This window comes from Copidosoma floridanum, unplaced genomic scaffold (genome assembly GCF_036245765.1).
Source record: "Copidosoma floridanum isolate Cflo_tuat_1 unplaced genomic scaffold, Cflo_Japanese_pri ptg000040l, whole genome shotgun sequence".
NCBI classification, from domain to species: domain Eukaryota; kingdom Metazoa; phylum Arthropoda; class Insecta; order Hymenoptera; family Encyrtidae; genus Copidosoma; species Copidosoma floridanum.
Genome location: NW_028321917.1, coordinates 3,942,046 through 3,968,515, shown reverse-complemented (window position 1 = coordinate 3,968,515; position 26,470 = coordinate 3,942,046). Strand labels below are relative to the sequence as shown.

At 34.5% G+C, this 26,470-nt stretch overlaps 2 protein-coding genes across 10 annotated transcripts in view; one reads left to right on the top strand and one right to left on the bottom strand.

The window, feature by feature from the left end:
• The window catches only part of Rad51D (Rad51 recombinase D), a 68,461-nt gene extending 54,833 nt beyond the window's left edge, over window positions 1–13,628 (bottom strand). Inside the window, exon 1 of one of the 2 annotated variants that reach the window (XM_089597947.1) lies at window positions 13,467–13,628. The gene's annotated coding sequence lies outside the window, so the exon portion shown is untranslated. Of the gene's footprint in view, window positions 1–10,423; window positions 10,740–13,466 lie in introns of those variants that run through there. The other variant, XM_089597946.1, reaches the window with a different exon arrangement.
• The window catches only part of dom (domino helicase), a 40,066-nt gene continuing 25,702 nt past the window's right edge, over window positions 12,107–26,470 (top strand). For 3 of the 8 annotated variants that reach the window (XM_014354143.2, XM_014354142.2, XM_014354140.2), the window contains exons 1-2: window positions 12,107–12,868; window positions 15,225–15,421. In XM_014354143.2, coding sequence (XP_014209629.2) covers window positions 15,236–15,421 — 186 coding nt within the window. In that variant the 5' untranslated portion in view covers window positions 12,107–12,868; window positions 15,225–15,235. The other 5 variants (XM_014354146.3, XM_014354145.3, XM_089597945.1 and 2 more) reach the window with 4 other exon arrangements.

The following is a 26,470-nucleotide window of genomic DNA, read 5'->3' as shown; positions in this document are numbered from 1 at the left end:
AGTAGGCATATATTTATTGTAAAAGCTTATCTGTGTGAGCTTATGTTTTATCAACCAGGGGACTATGATTTTTTCAAATTATTAATAATATTGTAATCTGAAACAATATGAAAAAGTGTAAAGTTTTTAATCTGGAAAATTGATCAATTTACAGTTTACTGTAATAAGGTGTGAATGACGGGTTGGAAATAATAATTTGATTAGACAAATTGACACAAGTACTAACAAAGCACTTTTAAAGAGTACGAATTATTATTTGTGTCCCAAGATTGTCAACTAATCACAACTTATTGCTGCTTGATTGATTCCTCGGCGTATCTAATGTCCGCTACTCCTATCTATTTTTCTTAAAAATAGCTCTATTAATAGTATAATTACTATCGATTACCCAAAATCTATAAAAAAAAAAGAGGAAGTCAGTATTGCATAATTTGTTGTTATAAAAGTAACTTACTTAATTATTAAAAAGTAATATACATATTTTGCAGAATAATACAGATTTCTCCAAGCGAGAACTCAGTTGGGTTGGGTTGCCGTAGTTTACAAACCTGGCTTCTCTATCTAACGCCACCTCTGATTGATCAAGCAAAAATAATGTGCAATGTTGCCGTTCAGGGCAAGTGACGAGAAAAAATCACGTTAACTCGGGTGTACAATCTAGAGATTATTTTCCACATAACATTTATCTTTTACATACGAACTGTAAATAGTTACCGCATGTAATTAATCAAAAATGTAGTATCATGGCGTTCTATTTAACCAATGTGAACGGCTAACTTGTATGCATATACTATACTATTAATAGGTAAAGCTTTATTGAAAAATCATCGGCCATAGTCATTTTTAAAAAGTGATGTGGACCAAAACATTGCATAATATTTTTCGCTCCAATTATTTCGTCAAAATCGGGCGATTATCACGCAATTGTTACGTGAGGAATCTGTACAATTTCACACGCGAGTATCACGAGTCAATCGCGTAATAATCGCAAGATAATCGTGTGGCAATCGGGTGATGATCGCGTGATTGCTGTAAGCAGGGTTAAGTGTCCATAATATGATATATGCCGCCATGTTTATGATTGTGTCACGAGCGTTTTTGAATTGCAAAATTTCAGGAATATTAGTATACTTTATTAATAAATTGAGAAAATATCACAGGTTAGTAACGCAAAAGGTATTGTATATTTATGTATTACTTTTGTCATGAAGTTTTTAAATGAATTGTAGAACAATTACAAAAAAATATAATTGTAAAAGTTTTTATTACAAATTTTTCTATTAACTTTATTTTGTAAATAATTCGATAGATAGCGAAGGTAAAGCTTTAAAATTCACATGTATTTGCGGAACCTAAGTTATTCCCTAATAAAAATAATATTTAAAAAATGCAGAAGTGTAGAAATCAGGCACTATGATTCTTAGCAAAAATACATTCCGGCTCAATTCCAATTGTTCAGAAATTTCTCTGAAACTGGCTCTGAAATGGCTCTGAAACAAAGAAAAGTACTTATGCTGGCGGTGGATCAGCTGCTTTTATAATTGAGAGACCAAAAGAAATGTTTTTGTAATTTTCAAATATTTCTAATTTTTCGCGCTTTGCCGCCATTTTCTTAGTTGTGTCAGTCTATATATATATATATATATGGTTGAGAGGAAGACAATTTCAGCGTGACGTCACCCCATTTGAAATAACACGGAGTGACGTCACGCTGGAATTGTCTTCCTCTCAACCATCGATATATATATGTGGGTCGAGGGACAAGGCGACCGATAGCCACCATGTTTAAGTTATTTCATTATATATATTGGTCGTGATTAACTGATTAGAAAAGGTAATTATTATTATTATGAAATCGAGCTTCCAGATCCATTCACCAGGTGGCCAACCCTTAAATGTCGCTTCTCTACTAGCATATGAAAAATCAATTCATAGTACTGTCCTTCTCTACTCGACCAATCGTTCTGAACGTGCTAAAAAAAAAGGCAAGCGCCAATCCCCACGCAATCCAGGGCACTTACTGGTCGATTTGATTATTAGTAATGAATAAAAAAAAATAAGGCAAGCACCAATCTCCACACAACCCGCGGCGCTTATTGGTCGCTTACTTACTTAACAATTAATAAAAAAATAAGGTAAGAATCAATCCCCACACAACCCAGGACGCTTAGTGGTCAATTGAATTATTATTAATAAATGAAATAATAAGGCAAACGCCAATCCCCACACAACCCGGGGCAATTACTCGTCGCTTCAAGTTTCAAGTATTTATAATAAATTAATTAATAACGCAAGCGCCTATCCCTACACAAACCGAGACGCTTACATGTCGTTTTAATTATTTAAAATAAAATAAAATAATAACGCAAGCGCCTATCCCCACACAATCCAGAGCACTTACTGGTCGCTTTAGTTATGTATGATTGATAAAATAATAACGCAAACGCCTATCCCCACATAACCCGGGGCGCTTACAGGTCGCCCTAATTATTTATAATAATTTAATTAATAACGCAAGCGCAAATCCCCACGCGTTCTAGGGCGCTTGCGTTATTATTTTATCGATCATAAATAAATATAGCGACCAGAAAGCGCCCCGGGTTGTATGGGGACAGGCACTTGCGTTATTATTTTATTAATCATAAATAATTGAAGCAGCCAGTCAGCGCCCTGAGTTGTGTAGAGGTAGGATCTAGAGTTATTTTTTTACTTACTCGGAATAATCAATGCAACCAGTAAAAGCCCCGGGTTGAGTGGGGTTAGGCACTTAAGTTGCTATTTTATTAATTGTAAATAATTAACGCAGTCAGTAAGATTCTCATGTTATGTGAGAACAGGCACTTGCGTTATTGTTTTAATAATTATAAACAATTAAAGCGACCAGTGTTGCCCCAGGTTGTGTGGGGATAGACACTTGCGTTATTATTGTATTAATTGTAAATAATTAAAACAGCCAGTAAGCACTTTGGGTTACGTAAGGATATGCACATGCGTAATAATTTTATTAATCTTGAATAATTAAAGCAACTAGTAATGGGTTAAAGCAGCCAGTAAGCGCCTCATGTTATGTATAGGGATAGGCACTTGCGTTATGATTTTATTAATTGTTAATAATTGAAGCAGCCAGTAAGCGCCCCGGGTTATGTAGGGATAGGCGCTTGCATTATTATTTTATTAATCATAAAAAAGTAAAACAACCAGAAAGTGCCGCCGGTTGTAAGGGGTTAAGCACTTGCGTTGCTATTTTATTAATTGTAAATAATTAAAGCAACCAGTAAGCGCCTCATGTTATGTGGGGATAGGCACTTGCGTTATTGTTTTATAAATTATAAATAAATAAAGCGACCATCTAGCACGCCAGGTTGTGTATGGGTATAGGCATATTTGCGTTATTATTTTGTTAATCATAATTAAATAAAGCGACCACTAAGCACCCAGGATTATGTGTGAATAGGCGCTTGCGTTGTTATTTCATTAATAATAAATTTAGGCAGCACTCCAGGTTGTATGGGGATTAGTGCTTGCATTATTGTTTTATTAATCATAAATATTTAAAGCAGCCAGTAAGTGCCCTAAGTTGTGTGGGGATAGACTTTTGCGTTATTATTTTATATATTATTAATAATTAAAGCAGCTAGTAAGTGCACCGGGTTGTGGTGCAGTAGGTGCTTGCGTTGTTATTGTATCTATTATAAATAGTTAAGGAGGCTTGGGCGTTTGGTGTCGTATCTATTGAGGGGCCCCTGTGGGGTACTTGTCATAAAAATGATTCTTTGTAATATTTTTTTTATAATCATTTTAATTATACACATGTGTAAACAAAATTGCAATAATACGCGGAAAAGTCATTGGGAAAATCGATATTAAAAAATTTAGTTTTCCCGAGGTACCTTGTGTAAAGATGACGGCCCTGCTACGATAAAGCTGACAACACTGTACTCTCTTGCTCTCATCTGCTATTATATACCTATACTTGTGCCAGACTTAAATTTTTATGCTTGTAATGGCTTGTATGTTTATGAATGTACAGCGCATGCGCACTTGCAGTACCTGAACAAAATAATTCTCATGTTCGATGTTTTCCTCGCTATTTTCTCAGTGTTTAACGTGTTGATCCTATTCATTATTTTAAATAATATATTCTTTATACTTTCAAGTACATGTACCAATTTAATGTGTGGGCCCACAGCTTTTTATTGCGGTACGGTAGTCTATTGAGTTTCGGGTTCCGTAAGGTTGCGTGTAAAAATGACGAATTTCCACAAGCGATTTTCTCGAAATTAAATGAGTTGACCTACCTATTTTGTTTTCCTAAAAAAATCTAACAAACTTTATCTATATAATCTCTGAATTTCAGACCTAGCCACAGGAGCTATTCACATAGACATTTTTTGCTTATTTCATTGTGAACGTTCATATTGAAAAGGGGGTTCCACTGTTCCGCTAAACTCAAAGTGAGTGAACAGACTAAACAGACCGATACCTCTTTTTCCATCAGGCAAAAAAGCCTATATAATCGCAACTATGTTGACTATCAGAGAACACAGTATAGGTCTGTTTAGTCTGCTCACTCAATTTGAGTTTAGCGGAACAGTAGAACTCCCTTTTCAATACGAACGTTCACAATGAAATAAGCAAAAAATGTCTATGTGAATAGCTCCACAGAGTTGGGATATAGTTCCGGCCAGACTTGGAAATTTTCTAGGACCCAACCTATCTGACGTGGAAAATCACTAGATCAAAAAAAAATAGTACCGAAGGCGACGCGCGAGATTCAAATGAGGTCCACTAACACGAGCATCCATCACCTGATGACCCGGGGCGCTTACTGGCCACTCTGTTAAATAAATAATTTTTAATAACACAAGCGCCTATCACCCAATGACCCGGGGCGCTTCCTGGCAACTCGGATGGATAAATAATTATTAATAACACAAGCGCCTATCACCCAATGACACGGGGCGCTTACTGGCAACTCTGTTAAATAAATAATTATTAAAAAATAACACAAGCGCCTATCACCTGATGACCCGGGGCGCTTACTGGCAACTCTGTTGAATAAATAATTATTAATAAATAACACAAGTGCCTATCACTCAGTGACTTGGGACGCTTACTGGCCACTCTGTTAAATAAATAATTTTTAATAACACAAGCGCCTATCACCCAATGACACGGGGCGCTTACTGGCAACCCGGATGAATAAATAATTATTAATAACACAAGCGCCTATCATCCAATGTCACGGGGCACTTACTGGCAACTCTGTTGAATAAATAATTTTTAATAAATAACACAAGCGCCTATCACTCAGTGACTTGGGGCGCTTACTGGAAACTCCGTTAAATAAATAATTATTAATAATACAAGCGCATATCACCTAATGAACCGGGGTACTAACTGGCTACTATTCAAGAATAAATTATCAAGTAATTACAAGAGCGCCAATTAAATAGATCTTTGTCGTACTAGATAAGCAATCAAAATTGTGATATGTTGACATATGCTATCGATCAACTTTTTATTATTTAATAGTGTTGCAAATCAGTGTCTTGGATCATCAGGAAAAAGGTTCTTGACATATTTATTAATAATTGTTTATTTACTAGATTTGCAATTAGCGCCCCAGGTTATACGGTGATAGGCGCTTGTGTTATTTTAATAATTATTTATTTAACAGAGTGGCGAGTAAGCGCCCCGGGTCATAAGGTGATAGGCGCTTGTGTTATTTTAATAATTATTTATTTAACAGAGTGGCGAGTAAGCGCCCCGGGTCATGAGGTGATAGGCGCTTGTGTTATTTATTAATAATTATTTATTCAACAGAGTTTCCCTTGATCTAGTGATTTCCCACGTCAGATAGGTTGGGTCCTAGACAATTCCCAAGTCTGGCCGAAACTATATCCCAACACTGCCTAACCAGCAGTTAATTCAAAATCACCCAAGCCTCCTTAAAGTGACTATTAAGACCTCCGGGTTGTGTGGAGATAGGCGCGTGCGTTATTATTCGCAGGAGAAAAAAGTCTTCCCTTACACTCCTGCTGTAGTTTTACTCTGATTGGATCGGAACTTTTCCAACGGAAAGTTTCGATAGCGGTGGGGGTATGCAAAAATCCTCTCTGCCAACAGTGTTGCGTGCTTTGATACACGCAATACGGACTACGGTTCGAGATTTACCGTCACATTGACGAAAACGTAACAGAAAGTTAACTTTCTGATGCTCAAAGGAGTATTATCACTGTAAATCTCGAAAGCTATCCCCATTTCCCCAAAACCCAAAAGTAGTACCGAACGTAAAGCGCGAAATTCAAATCAGGTCTAACAACACAAGCGCCTATCACCCAATGACCCGGAGCGCCTACTGGCCACTCTTATAAATAATAAATTATTAATTATTAACACGAGCGCCTAACACCCAATGACTCGGGGCGCTGACTAGCCGCTTTCTTAAAGAATGAATTGTTAATGAATAACACAAGCGCCCATCACCCGATCACCCGGGGCGCTTACTGGCCACTACGTTATTTATGGGTCATTATGTGATAGGTGCTTCTGTTATTATTTAACACATTAATATTTATTACAGTAGCCAGTAAGCGTGCCAGGTCATCAGATGATAGACGCTTGTGTTATTAATTAAAAAATTTTTTGTTTATAATAGTGGCCAGTAAGCGCCCCGGGTCATTGGGTGATAAGCGCTTGTGATCTAAGACCTGATTTGAATTTCGCGCTTTACGTTTGGTACTACATTTGGGAACACTGGTTAGCATGTAACTAACATTTTGCAGTACATTTTTGTTTAAAAACACAGATGTTTTTATAGGTATTTTTAAAATTGACTTATAAATTTTTATTAGAGCCCCGGGACTCTATTACGGCTTTCGATTTCTCGCAAAAGTCAGTATTTTTTTCGATAATTCAAGTAAAATTATGGTTGAGCGCATGCGCAGTCTAAGAATTTTCGAAAAAAAATACTGACTTTTGCGAGATATCGAAAGCCGTGATAGAGCCCCTTGGGTCTGCCGTGTGGTCCAGTAGCGCTCTCCGACAATTTACCGACAACTTAAACATGACGCAAGATATCGTAAGACATAATTAAGTTGTCGGAGAGCGTTACTGGAACACACCCCGGATCGGGGCATTCGAGATCTCGTTTAAGTAAGCATTTTTTTTTATAGTCCCTATGAAATAACCAAAATTTTTAAATTAACGATAATGCGCATGCGTAGTTTAGGGGTTATGAGGTTATCAACAAAAATTTTTACTTAAATGAAATCGAATGCTCCGATCAGACCCCTGGTTAGTGCTCCTTAAAGTAGATCCAAAGAAGCACAAAATTCAAATGGGCTATATGGAGCAAAACGCAAAAAACCCACATATCTCGACAGAATTTCTAACATAATAATTAAATAAACACCAAACTATTAAACGCAATAACCCAATGCTATTTAACCCAGCAACCTGGAACACCTACTGGTCACTTTAAAATTTAATGCTTCAAACAATAACAAAAGCACCAATCACCACACAACTCGAGGTGCTTACTGGCTGCGTTGTTCAATAATAAAATAATTAAAATAATACAAGCGCTAATCACCACAAAACCCGGGGTGCTTTCTGGCCGCTTTGTTCACTAATAAAATAAATAAAATTACACCAGCGCCAGCCACCACACAACACAGGGCGGTTACTGGCCACTTTGTTAATTAATAAACTGAATAAAATAACATAAAGGCCAATTACCAGGCAATCTGGGGCGCTTACTGGTTGCTCTGTTAATTTATAAAATAATTAGAATAATACAAGAGCCAATCACCACACAACGTGGGGCGCTTACTTAACGCTTTATTAACTAATAAAAAATTAAAACATAACATAAGTGCTAATTACCAGAAAACCCAAGGCGCTGACATGCTACTTTATTAATTTAGAAAGCATTACGTTATGATGCTTGCGCTGTTTACTATTTAACTAAGATTGTTAAAAATGTTATTTATAGCTGAACTGATTAAGGAGCGACCTGCAAGTTCCCTGGGTTTCTAAGTCATAAATGCTTTTGTTATTATTTGGATCTTTATTAAACTTTAAAGTTACCAGTAGGCGATTCGGGTTTTGTGGTGATTGGCGCTTGCGTTATTTTAATTAGTTCATTAATTAAGAAAGCGGCTAGCAAGCGCCATGGGTTGTGTAGTGATTGGTGCTTGAATTTTTCTCATTATTTTATAAATTAACAAAACAACCAGTAAGCGCCCCAACTTGCCTAGTTATTGGCCTTTGAGTTATTTTATTTATTTTATTAATTAACAAAGAGGCCAGTAAGCGACCCGGGTTGTGTGGTGATTGGCGCTTGTAGTATTTTGATTATCTTATTAATAAACAAAGTGGCCAGTAAGCGCTTCGGGTTTTGAGGTGATTGGTGCTTTTTTTATTACTTAAAGCATTAAATTTTAAAGTGGCCAGTAGGCGTTCCAGGTTGCTGGGTTAAATAGCATTGGGTTATTGCGTTTAATAGTTTGGTGTTTATTTATTTATTATGTTAGAAATTCTGTCGAGATATGTGGGTTTTTTGCGTTTTGCTCCATATAGCCCATTTGAATTTTGCGCTTCTTTGGATGCCTTTTGGGAGCACTGCGAGTACTAACCTCCCCCACCGTTGACAATGTGCGGGAAAGACAGGAGACCAATCGCCAATCGTACCATATAACTTTAGAAAAATACATAAGAACGAGCAGTCTGTACCTATGTTTCTATGTCTATGCTTGACACACTGTAGCGGCTGCAGCCCGGAGATACTTATAGACCATGAGCTGAGGCCGAAGGGTGGAATAAATTATAACCAGCCGCCACTTTCACCAGAATTTATGAATCTCAAGATTCGGGTAAATCCAAAATATTTCGGTCATATTTCATTCTGGTGAAAAGTTGTGGTAAATATAATAGTGCCATATGATATTTTTTATTAACCAGCCGTGACTTACACCAATGGATAGAAAATAAGAAGTTATTATTTGAAGGTGCTATTTGTGGTAGGATTAGAACGCATCTTGTACCCGAAAATCGACCTTCAAAAAAATAGACCCCCTACCCAATCTTATCTATAATACTCATCTAAGATAATATGTGATGTATTGTAGATAACATCATATATAAGAGTACAATATCTATATTTTTGGAGGTCGATTTTCGGGTACAAGATGCATTCTAATCTTGCCGCAAATGGCACTTCAACGTGACAACTTTTTATTTTCTATCCATTGTTGTTAGCTGCGGCTGGTCAATAAAAAAAGATTATATAGCACTACTATAATTACCACATAAATCTTTACCACAATGAAATATGACTGAAATATTTTGGATCTCCACGGATCTTAAGATTCCTCAATCCTGGTAAAAGTGGCGACTGGTTAAAATTTTGACCACCCTCGGGCCTCAGCTCTTGGTCTATTAGCGTATCTGCGCATGTGAATTAATGTCCACTGTTTATAATTCAATATAACTCGTGATCGAAAAAAAAAAATCGCAAAACCACTTCAGATCTCTACGGATTATAACGATTTCCAACTTCTGTAGAAGTTGCGGCAGGTGCTTATTTTTTGCATACTTTGGACTCAGCTCTTTAGTCTATAACTTCGCGAATCACCACTGCTTGAGTCAACGAGTGATGGTCTCTGCCGTCTCTGGTCGACTGCTGTACAAACCATGAGGTCGTACAGTAGAAAACTTCATTGGTGGAAAAGTGATTGAATAATTTTAATTCATTCGATTAAATGATATAGGAAAAACTAAAGAGCTTAAAGATCCAAGTATCCGAGTGAGGAAAAAAACGCTTCAAGGACAATGTCCAACCACGAAATCGAAGAATCGGCTTGCCCGGGTAGTCCGCTCGCTGCGGCTTTTTGTAGGACAAGAGCTGCTAAAGCAGGTGCTCACGGCGGTTACAAGGAAGTTTACCCGGCATCCAATTTTAAATAACGCATGGTAAGCGCTGTCTTCGTTTTTTTTTTTTTTTTTTTTTTTTTTTAGCAAGTAATACTAAATTTTTTTCTGTACTTGCTCTTGAAGTAATTTCCATTTCTATCTTGAATTCTGTCTTCCTTTGTTCAGGCATTTGTTCACTCATTGTTCCTTAATTGTTACATTACCTGAAGGCTGAATCATCTCGGTCTAAAATTTCGTAAATGTACTTATGTGCGTCATAAATATGTATGTGTGTATGGCTTCGCAGTTTCTATAAGTTCGCCAGGTAGGTATATACCACGTGCACGAGGCACTGCCACGAGGCGTACACAAGCCACCGGCAACATTCTTTTTTTCTCTCTTTCCCCATTATGCCAAGTAAATTGAGAATGCAAGTATTAAACCATTATTAAGTGAAATTGTATTACATTACCTAGTACAGTCCCAAAAATCAAGCAGTACTTACTACTTATTGAGTGTGGCCAGAGAAACGTATCAATTTCCTCTTCTACTAATAGGTACCTGATAGTAGTTTATTTTCCGTCCTATCGATATGTACGATACTTATCCAAATACACTCGCACTCAATTTTCAAGTAAAAAATTATATCAGCATCTTCCTGCCATATTATGTTTCGAGAAGACTAATTTATTTTACTTCATTTGTGGTAGAAAATCTGTAGACCGAGTTAATCAAACGAGTGAAGTGCGTCAGTTACCGTATTGTGACTCAGTCTTGTAGGTTATGGCTGGGTGCTTTCGTTATGGAAAAAACATTAATCAATAAACTGATATTTACTTTGTGCTGACATACCATAACTGGAAAAGACGAAACTGAAGTACATAAATAGAAGATTTGTAAAGTATTTTTTATAAAAATCGTTAAATTCGCAACGTATACCCTTAAAAATTGCTGTACCTTAGCCCATATGGTAAAAATCATTTTAAACTCAATATCTTGAAGACTAGTACCAATGCATGATCCAAAAAAAAAGTACCTAACGTATTTCATATTCAAGAAAAATTGGATTCGTCAGTGGCTATGGATTTTCTACCTTAACGCCTTATAATAAAAGTATTAAAGATCTAACGTATACGAATGTTGGCTACAGCATGGTCGATTTTTACAAATGTTTATGGCACATACCTTAACGATATTCCAAGGATTTATGCGAGATCGTTATTTTTTATAAAACGAATTTAAAAATCTCGTAGTTATACAATATGTGCATTTAATTTTTTTTTTTACAAGTTCGGTATATATAACGCGTCAAAAAATTTTGTAAGAAATGTCCAAAAATAATTTCTGAAATTCAGCACGCAGCACCGTAAGGAAACGTAAGCTGTTCTTGGCCACTTGGGTCAGCTTGGCCCCGATTAGATTGTTGAAAAAAAATTTTTTTTTTTTTTTTTAATGAAAAATATTTGTTACTCTAGTTTGAGTGAAGAAAGTCTCAAATCCCATGTTTCGTTTAAATGGTTTCCGAACTGTTAAGTTAATTATGAAGTGCTTTTTCTCGGCTGAGAGGCCTAATTAAACGTTTACTACTAATAACCCATTTAAGAATGGAAAAAGTGTTCATGTCTAGACACTTTTATAAATTCATTTTTTATCTTCCAATAATATTATAGTTTCGATTCAGGACGCGACTACTTCAGAGGGCCATTTTTAGAATAACTTTCAACATAATAACCTTACGAGAATCTGGGATTCATTACCCTGATCAGTCAGCCCATCTCTGTTAGCTTATGAGTCTCGATGAGGCTTTTAGACCACGCGGATGCAGCTGTATTTTATATTAGAAGAAAACATGAACATGAGATCTTTAAGCAAGCTATAGGTAATTAGACAAAATCCAGATTTCGGGGCAGTCACGTCTCTCCTTATAGCTATGTGGCTCGGCCGTGCTCCGCAGGAGAAAAAGGTACTTGGTAGGTAAGTATATAAATTATTGGTCAAGGGCGAGGCAAAAACTTTACAGCGGCAAGCGGCAACCTTACGATGATTCGACTTCGACACTGTCGAATTGACAGTAATATATCTTTCGTCTCCCGGATGTAGCGCCATCTTGCGCCTCGGCCAACTCCAGACTCCAGAGTCCAGTCCCCCACTTCCCTCAGTGTCTGCGCGCGCTTGTCTTCCGTCTCTTGTGGAAATCGCCATAGCTGATGCTTTCACAATTCTTCCAAAGCTTGCCGGACCACGCGACGATAGGTACGACATACATACCGTTTATGGACTTGAAAAGGCAAGCCACGAAGAAGCGCTTCTCGGAAGTCCGCACGTCCGCAGGGCTCTATTGAAATTTGTGTAGGTTGCGTGCTAGTGTGCCTAGTGTACATGCGATCTGGTGGACTGGTGGTCGTGGAGGACATACGCGCGTGCGCGGTCAACTGGAGCAGAAGTGTGTGTGTGTGTGTGTGTGGTCAGAGGCGGCCATTTTGTTTGAGAAACGCTGCCCGCGCGCACCAACCTTGGCGCGAGACGACGACTACACAGCAGCAACGAGGTCGCCGGTGGCGCCGCCGTCGCCATCATCAGCTAATGACCTGTGCGCGCTCTTTCGTTTCTTTCTCGCGCGCCATGCAATACATAACGTAACGTATAAACAGAGGCCACCAGCTATCAGCGCGCGCAGCTCTTCCTCGAGAGCGAGGCCGTGTAGCAGCCAAAACCACATGATGCCGTCCTGCTAGAGATCTCTCGGGCGTGTCGTGTTTTACTGGATCCAAAACCGCTGCCCCTCTCCCCTGCCAAGACGACGACGTTGTTTTGGGCGCCTTCGTAATATCCCTCCGTCTGTCACTGGAGCCAGAAGCAACTATCGAAGTATCTAGAACTACAAGGAGACTGGCTATTATTAGTCTCCACGGATGGCTCGACAACGCAAACATCCGCTGATTACGCTACGGTAAGTCGTCGTGCACGACGTCTCCATCTCGGGCCACACTCCTCTTCAACAAACACACATAGACATAACCTTACCCGCCTGCCTTCCCCTCTGGCTACGCTGCTTGTGCGTGTATTAGTAGTGCATGTGAATTCTTTCCAAAATGGCCGCTAGCGAGCTTTCTTTGTGCGGCCGACGCTGTTCGTGGTTCATGTGGCTCGGCCGCGGGTTGAAGGCAGTGTAGTTAAACGACGGACGCAGGTCGCGGCCGCGTCACCTACTCTCTATTCGAGAACCTTGTCAGAGGATTGCGTGTGTATTTTAACTTCAAGGCCATTAGATGTTCTGGTGATGGTTACTACTGTCCACGGAGCGTTGACATAAACATACACATCCACACATCTGATACACGTATTTACAAAACGTATTATTTTCTAACAAGCCTACTAGATAGCATCTAAAAACGTGTTTTTTTGTTTCCCTTCCTCAACTACTTGGCTTGGTATACTTGGCTACTGACTCGCTCTCTGCCGCTGGCACTAACTAGTTACTCCCTACGTAAATACATACAAGCTAATATAAATATATATATATATATATATATGTAATTTGTACTCACCCAGCTCTCCTTGTTGAATTATCGGTCGCAGCCGCGCTCGTTCGATATTGAATATTGGTATTCGTCTGCTATCTTTGTCACCATAAGTTGAAGCTCTTTTTTTTCTTTTTTTTTCTGCTAAGTGCAAAAGTGATTTTTTTTTGTATCTATCCTAGTGTCCCAGAAAGACGTGAACCCTTGAAGACAGCCAACACAGAATCCGTTCTCTAGAATCATTTACGTATTCATCCGAACGATATTTTTTTATGTTCACAAACGTCAATTTGTGTGCATTTGTGCGTGCTGTATCGAGTTGGTGGTTTGCCGGTTCATGCTTGTTCGCACGGCTATTTTAGAATTATTTATTTTGTTAGCAAAGAGAAAACATCGAAAAACTAAGTGTTTAAACGCTTATTTCGAAATCCGCCTCTTTCTTCTGCTGTAGATATTAGTGTTAACGTAAATTTTATAAAAAAAATTCTGCAATACGCAAGTAATGAAAGATTTTATGATTGTGTATGAGCGTGCAATGTTATTTTTTCAGTACTATGAATGAACTCCAGATCTGAGTATATACCTTCAAACCTTTCCAATATGCTGTTACGGTATTTTTTTTTCCACGATAAGTAGAGTACACTCTTTTTGTTCCTCCCGTTAATGCATACAGCTAGAGACTTTTGTCTTTTTATATTTTTTCTTTTTACTGATCACCAACAATGTTTTTAGTGTAGCTTCATTTACATGGGTAGGAAAGACTGATGTGTGCGCAACCCGTTAAAATCCGTGAGTGCAAGTGAGATAAACGTACATCCAACCTCTCACTTGCACTTACCGGCTTAAATGGGTTGCGCATCAAAGTTTTCCAGCCCACGTGAACGGGGTGAACTTTGGCTGAGCAGAATAGAAAAGCGCGCAATAGATTTGATCATTCCTCAAGGGATCACTAGCTATGATTGTCTCGTTCGATTTCGCTCTTTTACGCGCCGTGGGACTGCACCCTTACATTAGTAGTCTAAATATTAGACTGAATACTAGGTACAATAAATAATGTATGGTTGAAGCTTGATTCAAAGGGTGTCAGGGCCACTCAGTCTTGATACCTATATGTATGTATTCATAACACAGGACCACACAAAAAATAAGTAGAAGGGTCCCTTTCAGCAACAATGCATTTCTTATGTATTTTGAGGCGCTGACTTCATTCCCATTGTCTAAATTGCTCTATCACATCACAATTTTTTACACTTGTTAACATGAGGACTACTTTAATTACTGAAATAAAAGCATTGCCGCTTATGGACACGTTTTTCGTTAATAAAAAAGAATTGTGATGTGATAGAGCAATTTAGACAATGGGAATGAAGTCAGCGCCTCAAAATACATAAGAAATGCATTGTTGCTAAAAGGGACCCTTCCACATATTTTTTTTTTTTTTTTGTGGTCCTGTGTAATTATCCATGAATCTCTGAGTGAAAGCTGGCTGTGTGTGATACTGTGTACATAACACTTACGTAGCATAGCATATCTATGTATACATGTATACACCACTCCGGACCATCTCACGGATAGGCGTCCAATAATTTTTTTAGCTTCTAGACAAACCAAATAAAAGTTTTTTTTCGTTGCAACGTCCTAATTCCATGCGCCACAAATTCGTCTCATATGACAAGTTGTCTACCAAGTTTGATACATTCCAATAATTCTTACTTAAAACACGTATTTCACCAAAAACAATTGAGTAAGCAGTATATCTTATAGAAAAAACATTTTGGTTTTCAGTATCATGTGTGATGAGTGATAAACAAGGGGCACCTACTTTGCCGCCCCTTTCTGGGGGTGGAGGAATTATTAATGGGGGGAGCAATGGAGGTGCACCGCAGCAAACAGTTAGTTTTCAGCAAGTCTTTGCCAACGTTATTTCATCAGCTAATGTACAACAGTTTGTACTTGCATCCCAAGTTCCAGGTCCTACCCAGGTAAATCTTGTTTGTTAAATTACTCTCACACTAGTTAAGGTTTCAATAAAAATTAAAAGAATTCTTCAAATATTTAAGACTTCAAATTACTATCTTCTATGCAAACTTTTTTTTCTGTTGCCAAACATTCAACACAAATTACATTTTATTTTTTGAAATACTGTATTAACAAGTATTTTTTGTCACAATTTTTATAATTATGTTTAAAAAATATGGATAAACTACTAATAATTAATTATTTCAACTTATTCTGTAATATTACATCTCAATATCTTGGAAAAAAAAGCTTCTAAAAATTCGTTAACACATGATACTCTGTACAAAAAATTTGAGTATCTTGAACAATTTTAGCATAAAAATAAGTTGTGTCAGTTATGCTACATTAAAAATTTTATACTTTTAATGTTTTAAAGGTGGAGCTAATATTATACTGGCTATTTTAACTATGTAAGTAGACTGGACACGTAATTCATTAAACTCGTGGTTGATTTTGTCTAGAGATAAAAACAATTTTGAGTTTTGAAGCTAAGCAAGGCAATTAATAGATGATCAAGGAGATTTTGTTGGTGTTTATAACCAAAAAGTAGTTGAAGAAAAAAATTCTATGGCGAATTTAGAATAGCTTTTTTCTCTCTCTAGATATTGACGTATTAACAAGAAACTTGAAATTACTAAAAAAAATTCAGTATAAATTTTTATTAATTTTTGATGACAGCAGAATTTTTTTGTTAATTATGAATCTAGTAAAATGGTTTCAGTTTTTTTGATAAATATATAGATTACTATTAATTAATTAATATATTAATTTTTTTAATTTAACAATCGCATTAGTATAAAATATGTTGAATTTCTATTGTTAAAAAACTTTATTCAAAATTCTTAATCTTTCAGAAATGTGAAATATACACCAATGACTTGCTTAAAAGTTGCTAAACAGTCAAGGAAAATTGTTGATTCCTGAACTATAATAAAGTAATTTTAATACATTTTTACTTTTTCTCATTTTAACCATTTTATTTCTTAAGGTCAACCTCTTCTTTATAATAATAAAACACATTTCATTATTTATTTTAGTAATTTGAGAAACTTTTCGTTTCTCGTTTTTTTTGTACTATAAAACAAATAATTGTGAATTGTTAACATTCTTTAATCAGAATTTTCTAAAAACAAACAGTACAAAATATTTACAACTTCATATTTATGTATGCTACACTTACACTGATTGTTTTACAATAGTTTTTAGTTTACACTTTTTTCTTTAAAAATATCATAAAAATTTAAAGAAGTGGTTGTTAATTACTATTCTTGTCTAATAAACATTTTAAAAAATTGGATGTAATAATATTTTGATTTTAATTGTTAGAAAAAAAATTTTAATTTTCATGTCAACTTAAATGTAAAATTAATAAAATAGATTATAAAAATTAGTTAACTTTTTTCTCGAAGTTAAGTTAGACAAGGCTAGTTAATTCACATTTAAGTATTTATTGCCTTTGTTCAATCACACTTAGTATGAATATTTATAGCATGTCGTTAGCAGTTTAATAAACTTTAATTTTTTGAATCACAATATAAACAAAAATCTCTATAAATATTATTTTGTACTTCTTAGAGTTTTTAATGATTAAAAAGAAAAGAATTTAATGAAGGCAATACATTTATTTTATTTTCCAATTAATATACAAGTGCTTCATTTTCTTGATTTTTCATGCAAAACATTTACATTTTCATGTTTTTCCACAATTTGAAAAATTGTAACAGTAAACAAATTTTCATATCTGAATACTCCAATAACCCCAAAAGATTACAATTTATAAAAAATATTATCTTATTTTAAATTACAAATCTAAAATATTTTTTCTGCGATGTTGACGAAAATTTTTTTATTACTTTTATTCTTTCTACCGCTGTTAGGTACTTAGCTTGCTAATGATCATAAAGATTAATCGTAACAGTTTGATAATTCATACATAGTCCCATCTCATATCCCAAAAACTTTTAAGTTAAATCAAGAGACTTCAACATTAAAATAATACATATAGAAACCAAATGAAACTTTTACTTGGTTTTTTGTAACAATCAGCATTTTTTCAATGTTTACAAAAAATAGTGTACTTGGAACAAATCAAAATAATTCGAAAGCTTATGCAGTTTTCAAAAGACTGGCGTTTCAAAAATATAATTTGATAGGTTTTAATATAAAACATTTATACCTTATTTTTGTCTATAGGGTATTATCCCTTGTGATCTTAATCCAAGGTATTACAAATACAATATTGAAATTCTTATCAACTGAATTATCACAGTAATTTACTTAGCTCTTTAAGCACGCTCATTACACATAGCGTTTTTGGTAGATAACCTTATGGAGGAGTCACATAAAAATGGAATTCATGAAGGAATGGTTAGTAGAATTCATCCAATTTTTTTTTTCGTAGCGCAATACCATAACACTGGTATTATATTCAATTTTAAGAGAGATCGACAAGTTAATTTTGCTCTTACATAAAAAAAACAGTGTTAGTCGGCTATAATTATGTATATAGGTATACAAATGCATGCAAAATAGTTGCCGGCGCTGTCACATGCTCGCTCCCCCTTCACTGCACTCTCTACATTTTCCCTCTAACTGTAATGAATGTCCTTAAGATATCCCTGCAGATGGAAATACTTGTGAAAGCTTATTTTTATAAATTGATTAACAGGCAGTAAGTTTTTCTAAAATTAACTTCACTTAATAAAAGAGTTATAGTTAGTAAATATTTGTATCGAAAAAATGATAATTTTGAAGCATAAACAAATTTAATGGTATCTTGAGTCGCATACTTTGACTTATTCTGCTATCACTTGCATTATTCCCATTTAAAAAATTGTCCATTAACGTCTTCTTTGCCCCGATAAATAGAAAAAAAAAAAAAAAATGTTGAGATTACAATGTATAACTTTTGGTATAAAAATTCAGTAGAAACATTGTTTAAAAAATTGTGAAAAGTACTAAACACATGCGTATGCGCATATTCATTGTACGATCATTTTTCGTCGATTAGCAGACATTTTCCCAAAGCACCTGTTTTTACATTTTTCCAATAATCTAGAAAGGTTTTGAGTTATTGTAAACCCAAAAAAACCATGGATGGAGGACTTGAAATTTTGTAATTTGAGCTTCGCAAAATATCTTTACGACTTACAGAAGTCGAGTAATTAATTATCAAATAAATTGCAATTTTTGGAGACTATTTATTTACGCTAATCGTAGTTATTCAAAAATTATTATTCAAAGCTAAAATTTACCGTTTTTTCAAGCGCTACAAGTCCCCTTTTTTCAATTTCTTTTTTGTTTTTGTTTTAGCCCTTTTTTGACTAAAAACGACTTGGTAACATAATACAAAGTCATTATCTTCGTTTATCAGTTTTCTCAGTTTGTTCGTCAATTTTTTTTAATATATGGATCCACATTTTGAGGTAAAGTAATTTCGCAACTTATTTTGCCTTTTTTTTAATTAGCACTGAAGTAGATAATATTACATTTTAGTTCAATCGAAAAAGCAAATTTGTTGACCTTTAATTGAAAACCAAAATCGACAATGATAATTAGTTGATTGTCAAATAACTTATCCATACTACTACTAACGAGGTTCGGGAGTATCATTCAAAAGGGAGAGAAAGAGGTAAGGTAGAAAGAGGTATGCTTGGCACCCTTACTTTAATTAACCGTTATATCTAAATGCGGCACGTTAGAGCAGAAAAAAAATGAAAACAACTAGATACTTCCTTGAAAAAACTATATTACTGAATGAAAGTATTATATTACATTATAATACTGATCAAAAAATACGGTAAGTAATGAACTTGAAAGTGCCACGCGTGCCTCACTACGAGGCAGGGTATAGCACTCGGGAGGGCAGACGTAGCACGGTCGTAGCCAAGCCAAATTAATGCTAGTAAGTACTTACATGTAGGTAGACTAAAATTAAATCATATCACTTAAGAGAAAGAACTATAATTTTTTTATTGATCAGTAGTAGTCAATTATAGTTAAGTTTTCATTTACAGTTTTTAACATAAATCACAGATATAACGTTTAAGCAATTTTACAAATATATTATTTATGATCACAATAGTTAAATAGTTTTGATTAATATTTTATTTGAAAATAACGTATAAGTAGGCTATTAAAATAAACGTATACTTGTTGGCCTAGGGAATATAAATTTAGTTTATTTAATGAACATTAACATTAAGCTAAGCTTTGTAGTTTTTTTTACATAATTTCTCACCATTTTTTAAGAACACTTGGTTTTATAATTGAAGTGACGACTATTTAAGCTTCTTATAGCTACTTTGAACACTATATTTTAATTATTCTTATTGTATAACTTAAAACTAATCGATGAAAAGCACGACTAACGACAACCCATAGCTCTTGTTTTGCTATTTACAAGGTTAAGTAATCAGCTGTTGATGCAAAATTTGCCACTATGTCGACTGTTGCGTCACTTTATGTGCTACGCCTGCCCCGCATCTGTGCCATAGCCTGCCCAATTTTCATATAATTTTGTAAAAATTATTACACATTTCAAATGAACTTTGAGATTTAAAAATCGGTGCTATAAACTGAAAGAGTTTAACTATCAAATGTGCCTATTTTTGTTGACAGTACATATAATTTTTGCGTTGTTTTAAGCAAATAAAAAATGAAACAACCTTTTTTTAGTACTCAAAGTTTAATAATTTGTTAATAAATAGAAAACATAACTTTTTGACGTTCAAAACGTAAAGGATGATGGAACAAATATTTTTCACTTAGCTTGTATTTAAATTAAAATTTTAAAAAACACTGTTATTTATATAATGAAGGTGTCACGGTAATCTGCGTGCTATCGCATACCCCCCTCTGCCTTACACGGAGGATTATTGTCCTAAATAATCACTGTTCTCACATGCAAGCACTGAAAACTTCGATAAACAATAAAAGAGCATCGTCAATAAGCATGTATGAACAATAAAGTATGATGTATGACACGTTATTTTTAAGGTACACTGATAACAAAAAATTAAGGTGCGTGTGCACGGTCACTTTGCGTGTAAATATATCGTACATCGAAATTCTCGATGTACGACACAGCGTACACCGAGATTTTCGATGTACGACGCAGGATGCATCCAAAATCTCGGTGAAACTTAAGGTGCCGTGTAGGATATTTATAAGTTGACACTTAAGGGGGCTCCAGCGGGAGGAGTTAGGAGGTCACAGGTAGCTTAATTGATAGATAAAAACACGCTGATTCCAACGGTGTCCTGATTTACCCCTCTAACCCTGGAAAATTTTGAGATATTTGCTCTCAAAGTTCGTACATTATACATAGCCTCTCATAGAGCAACGTGAAAACATCGGTATTTTCTAACAATAATTGAGGAGTTACATGTCAGGACTGTAACTGTTTTATAGAAAAACATCTCAGCTTTCAGATGGTACCTTCAAAAATATAGGTAACCCTGGAATTATTTGAGATATTTTGTAAAGTATTGATCAAGTCATTGAATTAGCAGGGTCATGACGGGATGCCATCTTGTTGTTTGTAAGGCGCGCGCTTTTGAATATTTCAGAATTACACTGCAAGTACTTACATAAGTTTCATGTCATTTGTAACTCTTTTTTAATCGTATTCTCCTATGGATTACTTACACATATTTTTTTTTTTTAAATAAAATAGAACATTGAAAAATTTTAACTGCAATTATTTTTTATTTTATCAAAAATTGCGTCAATAATTTTTTTATTTGAAATAACTCTTACTTTATTATTTACACTCATAGATAATAATGAGATGATGCCATTTGTAGGATCTTTTTTATATGCATCTACTAATACTTCTATTGATATCGATTCTTTGGCCATTTTATAAATTATCTTATCATTAATAATACATTTTAATACAATTAATTTTTGTTTGTTATCATCAATTACTTTTTTATTTCTTTTTTGCTGTTGCAAAATCATTTCAGCATCCTGCAAGTCTTGATGACTCTTACAGTGATGTGTGATTTCTTTCATTTTTTATAACACAAAAAAACTAATTCTAAATAAAACGCTCTGTACGTGACAGAAGCTGCTGTTTGTTTACCATAGGTACGGACACATCATATATATAGATGATGGTGCTCGCTTATATATACACGTATATATAGATATATACTCACAGAAGTGATACCAACTAACCGAATAGTTTTCGGGTTGGTACCAGTGCTCGCTGGAGCCCCCTTAACAGGTTATGTGGCTCGTATCATATGGTTGTGAGTATCAAACGTTCCTGGTTACACAAACGCATCATTAAAACTTTATACCTTGCAACTTATTGAAAAGTCAAACCCTTTCTAAAAACTTCCCGTGTATCAATAACTTTATTAACGTATCATTGTATCATGGTATATGGATACAAAATCTCAACTTGGGTGACCGCTTCAACGTACACTGGAAATTTCAGTGAACGCTTCAACGTACACTGGAAATTTCAGTGAACGCTTCAACGTACACTGGAAATTTCAGTGAACGCTTCAACGTACACTGGAAATTTCAGTGAATGCAAGAGCGTTCACTGAAAACTTTGGTGTATGTATTGTGACATCGAGATTAGCAGTGTATGCACGCAATATAACCGTTTACATACACCTTAATTTTATGATGCTGCATGCACTTGAAATGTTTGTGTCATACATCGTACTTTTTGGTTACAACACATTGATTAACGAGGACGCTATTTTAAGAATCGACTTTTATTAGGACAATAATCCTCCGTGTACACTGAGAGAAGTTCACAGCTCATTGTGGAGCAGCATGCCACGCCATCTATTTTGAGGTGATATCACGTCACAGCCACGCAAACTGCTTAGCAGACTCTATTGGGATTATGCCTCTACCACGTGACCTCAGTATATATATATGACTAATATAGATGCGAAATAATACAGGTCTTATGGGAGGAATCTTGTTTTTATTTTTTTTTCGCACTTAAAAAGATATTGAGCTTTGAAAGGTTGTTAATTCCATGTTACTGACATAATGAGAGTTACGTAGTTATTTTTTTCCTTTGGTGAATTCGTTCATGAAGGTTGAAACAGCGTTTTGAACGTATACGGACTGCCGTTTAACCCTACTTTAAGCTGTTTGTTTCAGCTGTTGCTGCTGCTGCGCCACTGCTGCTGATGCTCAGAGATAAACAAACAGCTCAAAGTAGGGTTAAACGGCACTGCGTACACGTTCAAAACGCTGTTTCAACCTTCATGAACGAATTCACCAAAGGAAAAAAATAACTACGTAACTCTCATTATGTCAGTAACATGGAATTAACAATCTTTTTAAGCTCAATATCTTTTTAAGTGCGAAAAAAAATGAAAACAAGATTCCTCCCATAAGACCTTTTTATTTTCGCATCTATATTAGACATATATATACTGAGGTCACGTGGTAGAGGCATAATCCCAATAGGAGTATGACATGCACTCTTACAGCTACAATAGGAAAAAAGCAGCTTTGCGAAGAGTGACGATCATTGCTACTGTCCATTCTATATGATATAGTCATGCTTCCGCGCTTGCTGATCGTATTATTGTACCTGAGTTAAGGTTGTATCGTAACATGCTTCTACTTTCTTTTTCTTAAATTACTTAATTGAAAGTATTGACGAAGTATTGAATCACATTGAACTTATTGTCCAAAGTTGATCAAATCAAATTTTTTTATTTATTATTATTTTTTTCACTGAGGTAAGGCATACGTTTATGGTTAATATAAGTAACCATACGTTTAAAGTTAATCTAAGTGTAGAGTAAACATTAAAAAATGCTAATTTTGTAAATTTGTTGTTTAGAGTTAAAATGGAAGAAAATATGAATCAACACATCTTGAAACTAACGTGCGAGTTGTACCACAATTTTAGATACTGAAGAAGTGACATTCAGCAGATAATTAATGTATTTAATAATTGTATAAAAAATATGTACAATCCTCACATTCTAAAGAAATCGAATAATAACCTTAAAAAATGCCGTAAGCGAAGAAGTATCATTCGAGATATCAAATACACTTTCGAAATGTAGTGATCCATTTGAGCAGTTTCAAAGTGATGATATTCGTTTTAAAATGTATGAAAATTGTGGACTATGTTTTAAACCTGAAAAAGTAGTGATCAAGACTACTTTGAAAAATAAAATTTCTGAATGACAATAAGTTCATTAATAATCATTAATAAAACTGTGAAATTCTCAATAGTACATTTACCGATGAAAAAGTCAGTAAGAAAACTATTGGAAACCGAAGGACCTTTTGATGCTTTGCTATCACATAAATCTTTTATATAATCAAAAAAACGTCGTATCTAACTATTTGCAGTTCTCACATTGTAAAACATTGCTTAAAACTTGGTTTTTAGGTTATCATTCAATTTTTTTTTTAATGGAAGAATTTTATATATCTTTTATAAAATAACTAGATAGATTATTATCTTCTGAATGTCACTTTTTTAGTATCTCAAATTGTAGTATGATTTGCACGTCAGTTTCAAGATCTGTTGATTTTTATCTTTTTCCATTTTAACTCTAAACAATAAATTCACTCACCTTCGTAAAATAAAAAAAATGAAAAATAATAATAACAATGAATCGATTTAAGATAATAAGTAAAATGAAATTTAATACTCAGTCAATACTTTTAATTAAGTAGTATGAGAAAAAGAAATTAAAAGCACGTTACGATACAACCTTAACACAGGTACAATAATATGATCAGCAAGCGCGGAAGCACGAATATATCATATAGAATGTACAGTAGCAATGATAGTCACTCTTCACAAAGCTGCTTTTTTCCCATTATAGCTGTAAGAGTGCATGTCATAAGTACTTACTCCTATAGAGTCTGCTAAGCAGTTTGCGTGGCTGTAACGTGATATCACCTCAAGATAGATGGCGTGGCATGCTGCTATGAGCTGTGCACTTCTCTCAGTGTAGTCTCCCCTGCCCGAGCAGCTTCGGTCCCTTTACCGTGCATCCCTTCTTGCATCTAACAAAATTAATATTTTACTTACGTTTGACGTAAGCATTATTTAAAATGCTCTATAACTGGTCTAAAACAAATTCTTACTGAACTATTTAACAATAATTTATTCGTAAGTAGATTTTTAACAATATCTTTGCATTTTTTAAAAATTTTTGTCTATAATTAAGACAAAAAGTTACGCCCCATACGAGTCTATGTTAATCACATGATTTTCATTTGTATAATTCTTTAAAAAATTATCTAAAACAAAAATTCAAAAACTTATGTAGGTAATTCCGCTGTAATTGTCTCGGATCCATTTAAAACTTTTTGGTTTTTCAAATTAAACTTTTATAAACATTTTATAGCTGATAATTGCTTGTCAGTACATCAAAAACAATCATCTACTTTTAAGTCGATACCAACTATTTGTGTCAAAATCAAGCTTTTATGATTTCTGGTGGAGGTCGGAACTAACCTACTTGTAAAAAATACTTGTAATTCGTTATTTAACTGTAATTGTCCCAAAAAATTTTTTATAAATACATTTCAATATGCTTCAAATTTATTCTACCAATAAAATTATTTTTAAATTGTTTATTACAAAGTTTTTTACAATAAAAGCTGAATATTTAAATGGTTGGATTTTATAATAATGATGGCAACTATGAACAATATGTTGAATTTTTATTGTGGGTGTGCGTGTGGTGTGTGTATATAAATTACAACTTATTTATATTCGCATACTGTACCTGTAAAGTATGATGAACGACATCTACATTTTGAGTGTACATTAAGAACATTTATATATGATGCACGGGAACAGTGATCCTACGAGCTTCCATCCAAAATCTCGGTGTACGCTGCCAGATGCATCTCAAGGCTCGATGTCAACATATAATCAGATATATTGATACACAAACACGTAAGATAAGTTAGGTTAATTGTGCCAGTTGACGACTCGTGTTATTGCTGATCGGTGTGATTTTTTCTTGTGTATTAACGTGATGTGTACGTTAGTTCACCTCCTCGAGAAATTATTAAAAAATCATGTGTATTTACTCAACTATATAATCATAACATCGATGGTATATACATTCTTTCATTAGTGTACCAATGTGTGTGTATATATATATATATATATATATATATATATATAATAAATTTAGCACAACATAAATGAAATTATTATAAATAAAAAAATATTCTGTGTATTTTTTATTGATAGTAAAAAGATAAAGAGACTATGCTAAATAGATACATGTATGTACACATGTACAACTTGGGTGTAGATATACATACAATGAGATTTAAGGTGCATCCGGCGGCGTACATCGAGATTTTGGATGTAAGCTCATAGGATCAATGTTCCCGTACATCGTGTATACATGTTCTTTATATGCACTCAAAATTTAAATGTCGTTCATCGGACTCAAGTATAGCATGTACAGTTAAGATGACGCTAGTTTGAAAACGGTGTTTTACAAGGACAATAATTCTCCGTGCGGCAGGCAGTCTGCATTACTTACCAATGTACATAAAATTTTATTTTACTTTAAAGTAAGAAATTAATGAGCCAAATTATTAAACGACTTTGCACATTGATAACACCCAATAATCTGAGACGTTTAGCTGGGAAATAACATTATTCTCGAATTAATTCTGAGAGCCTATAAATTGTTGAGCTAAATCTATTAATTTAAATGCTCTAGGTCCTTTTCTTTCTAAAAAATTCTTTTTAATCATTGTTTAGACTATCTGAACAGCTATAAATCATTTTGTAATTACTGCCTAATCCCGTATTTTCTATCGCTCTAAACAGTCTAAAAATATCAAATTCTTGCTTAATTTTTTTTATAACTGTTATTCAAGTGTGTAAAATAAAATAAAAACCACACAATAATAATTATATTTATAAAAAATATTTTTTATCCTCAAAGCAGAATGTAGACGTACTCGCGTGATAAATTTCCAGAAGTAGAGTACACGTTACTTCCTAATTCACAACATTTATGAAT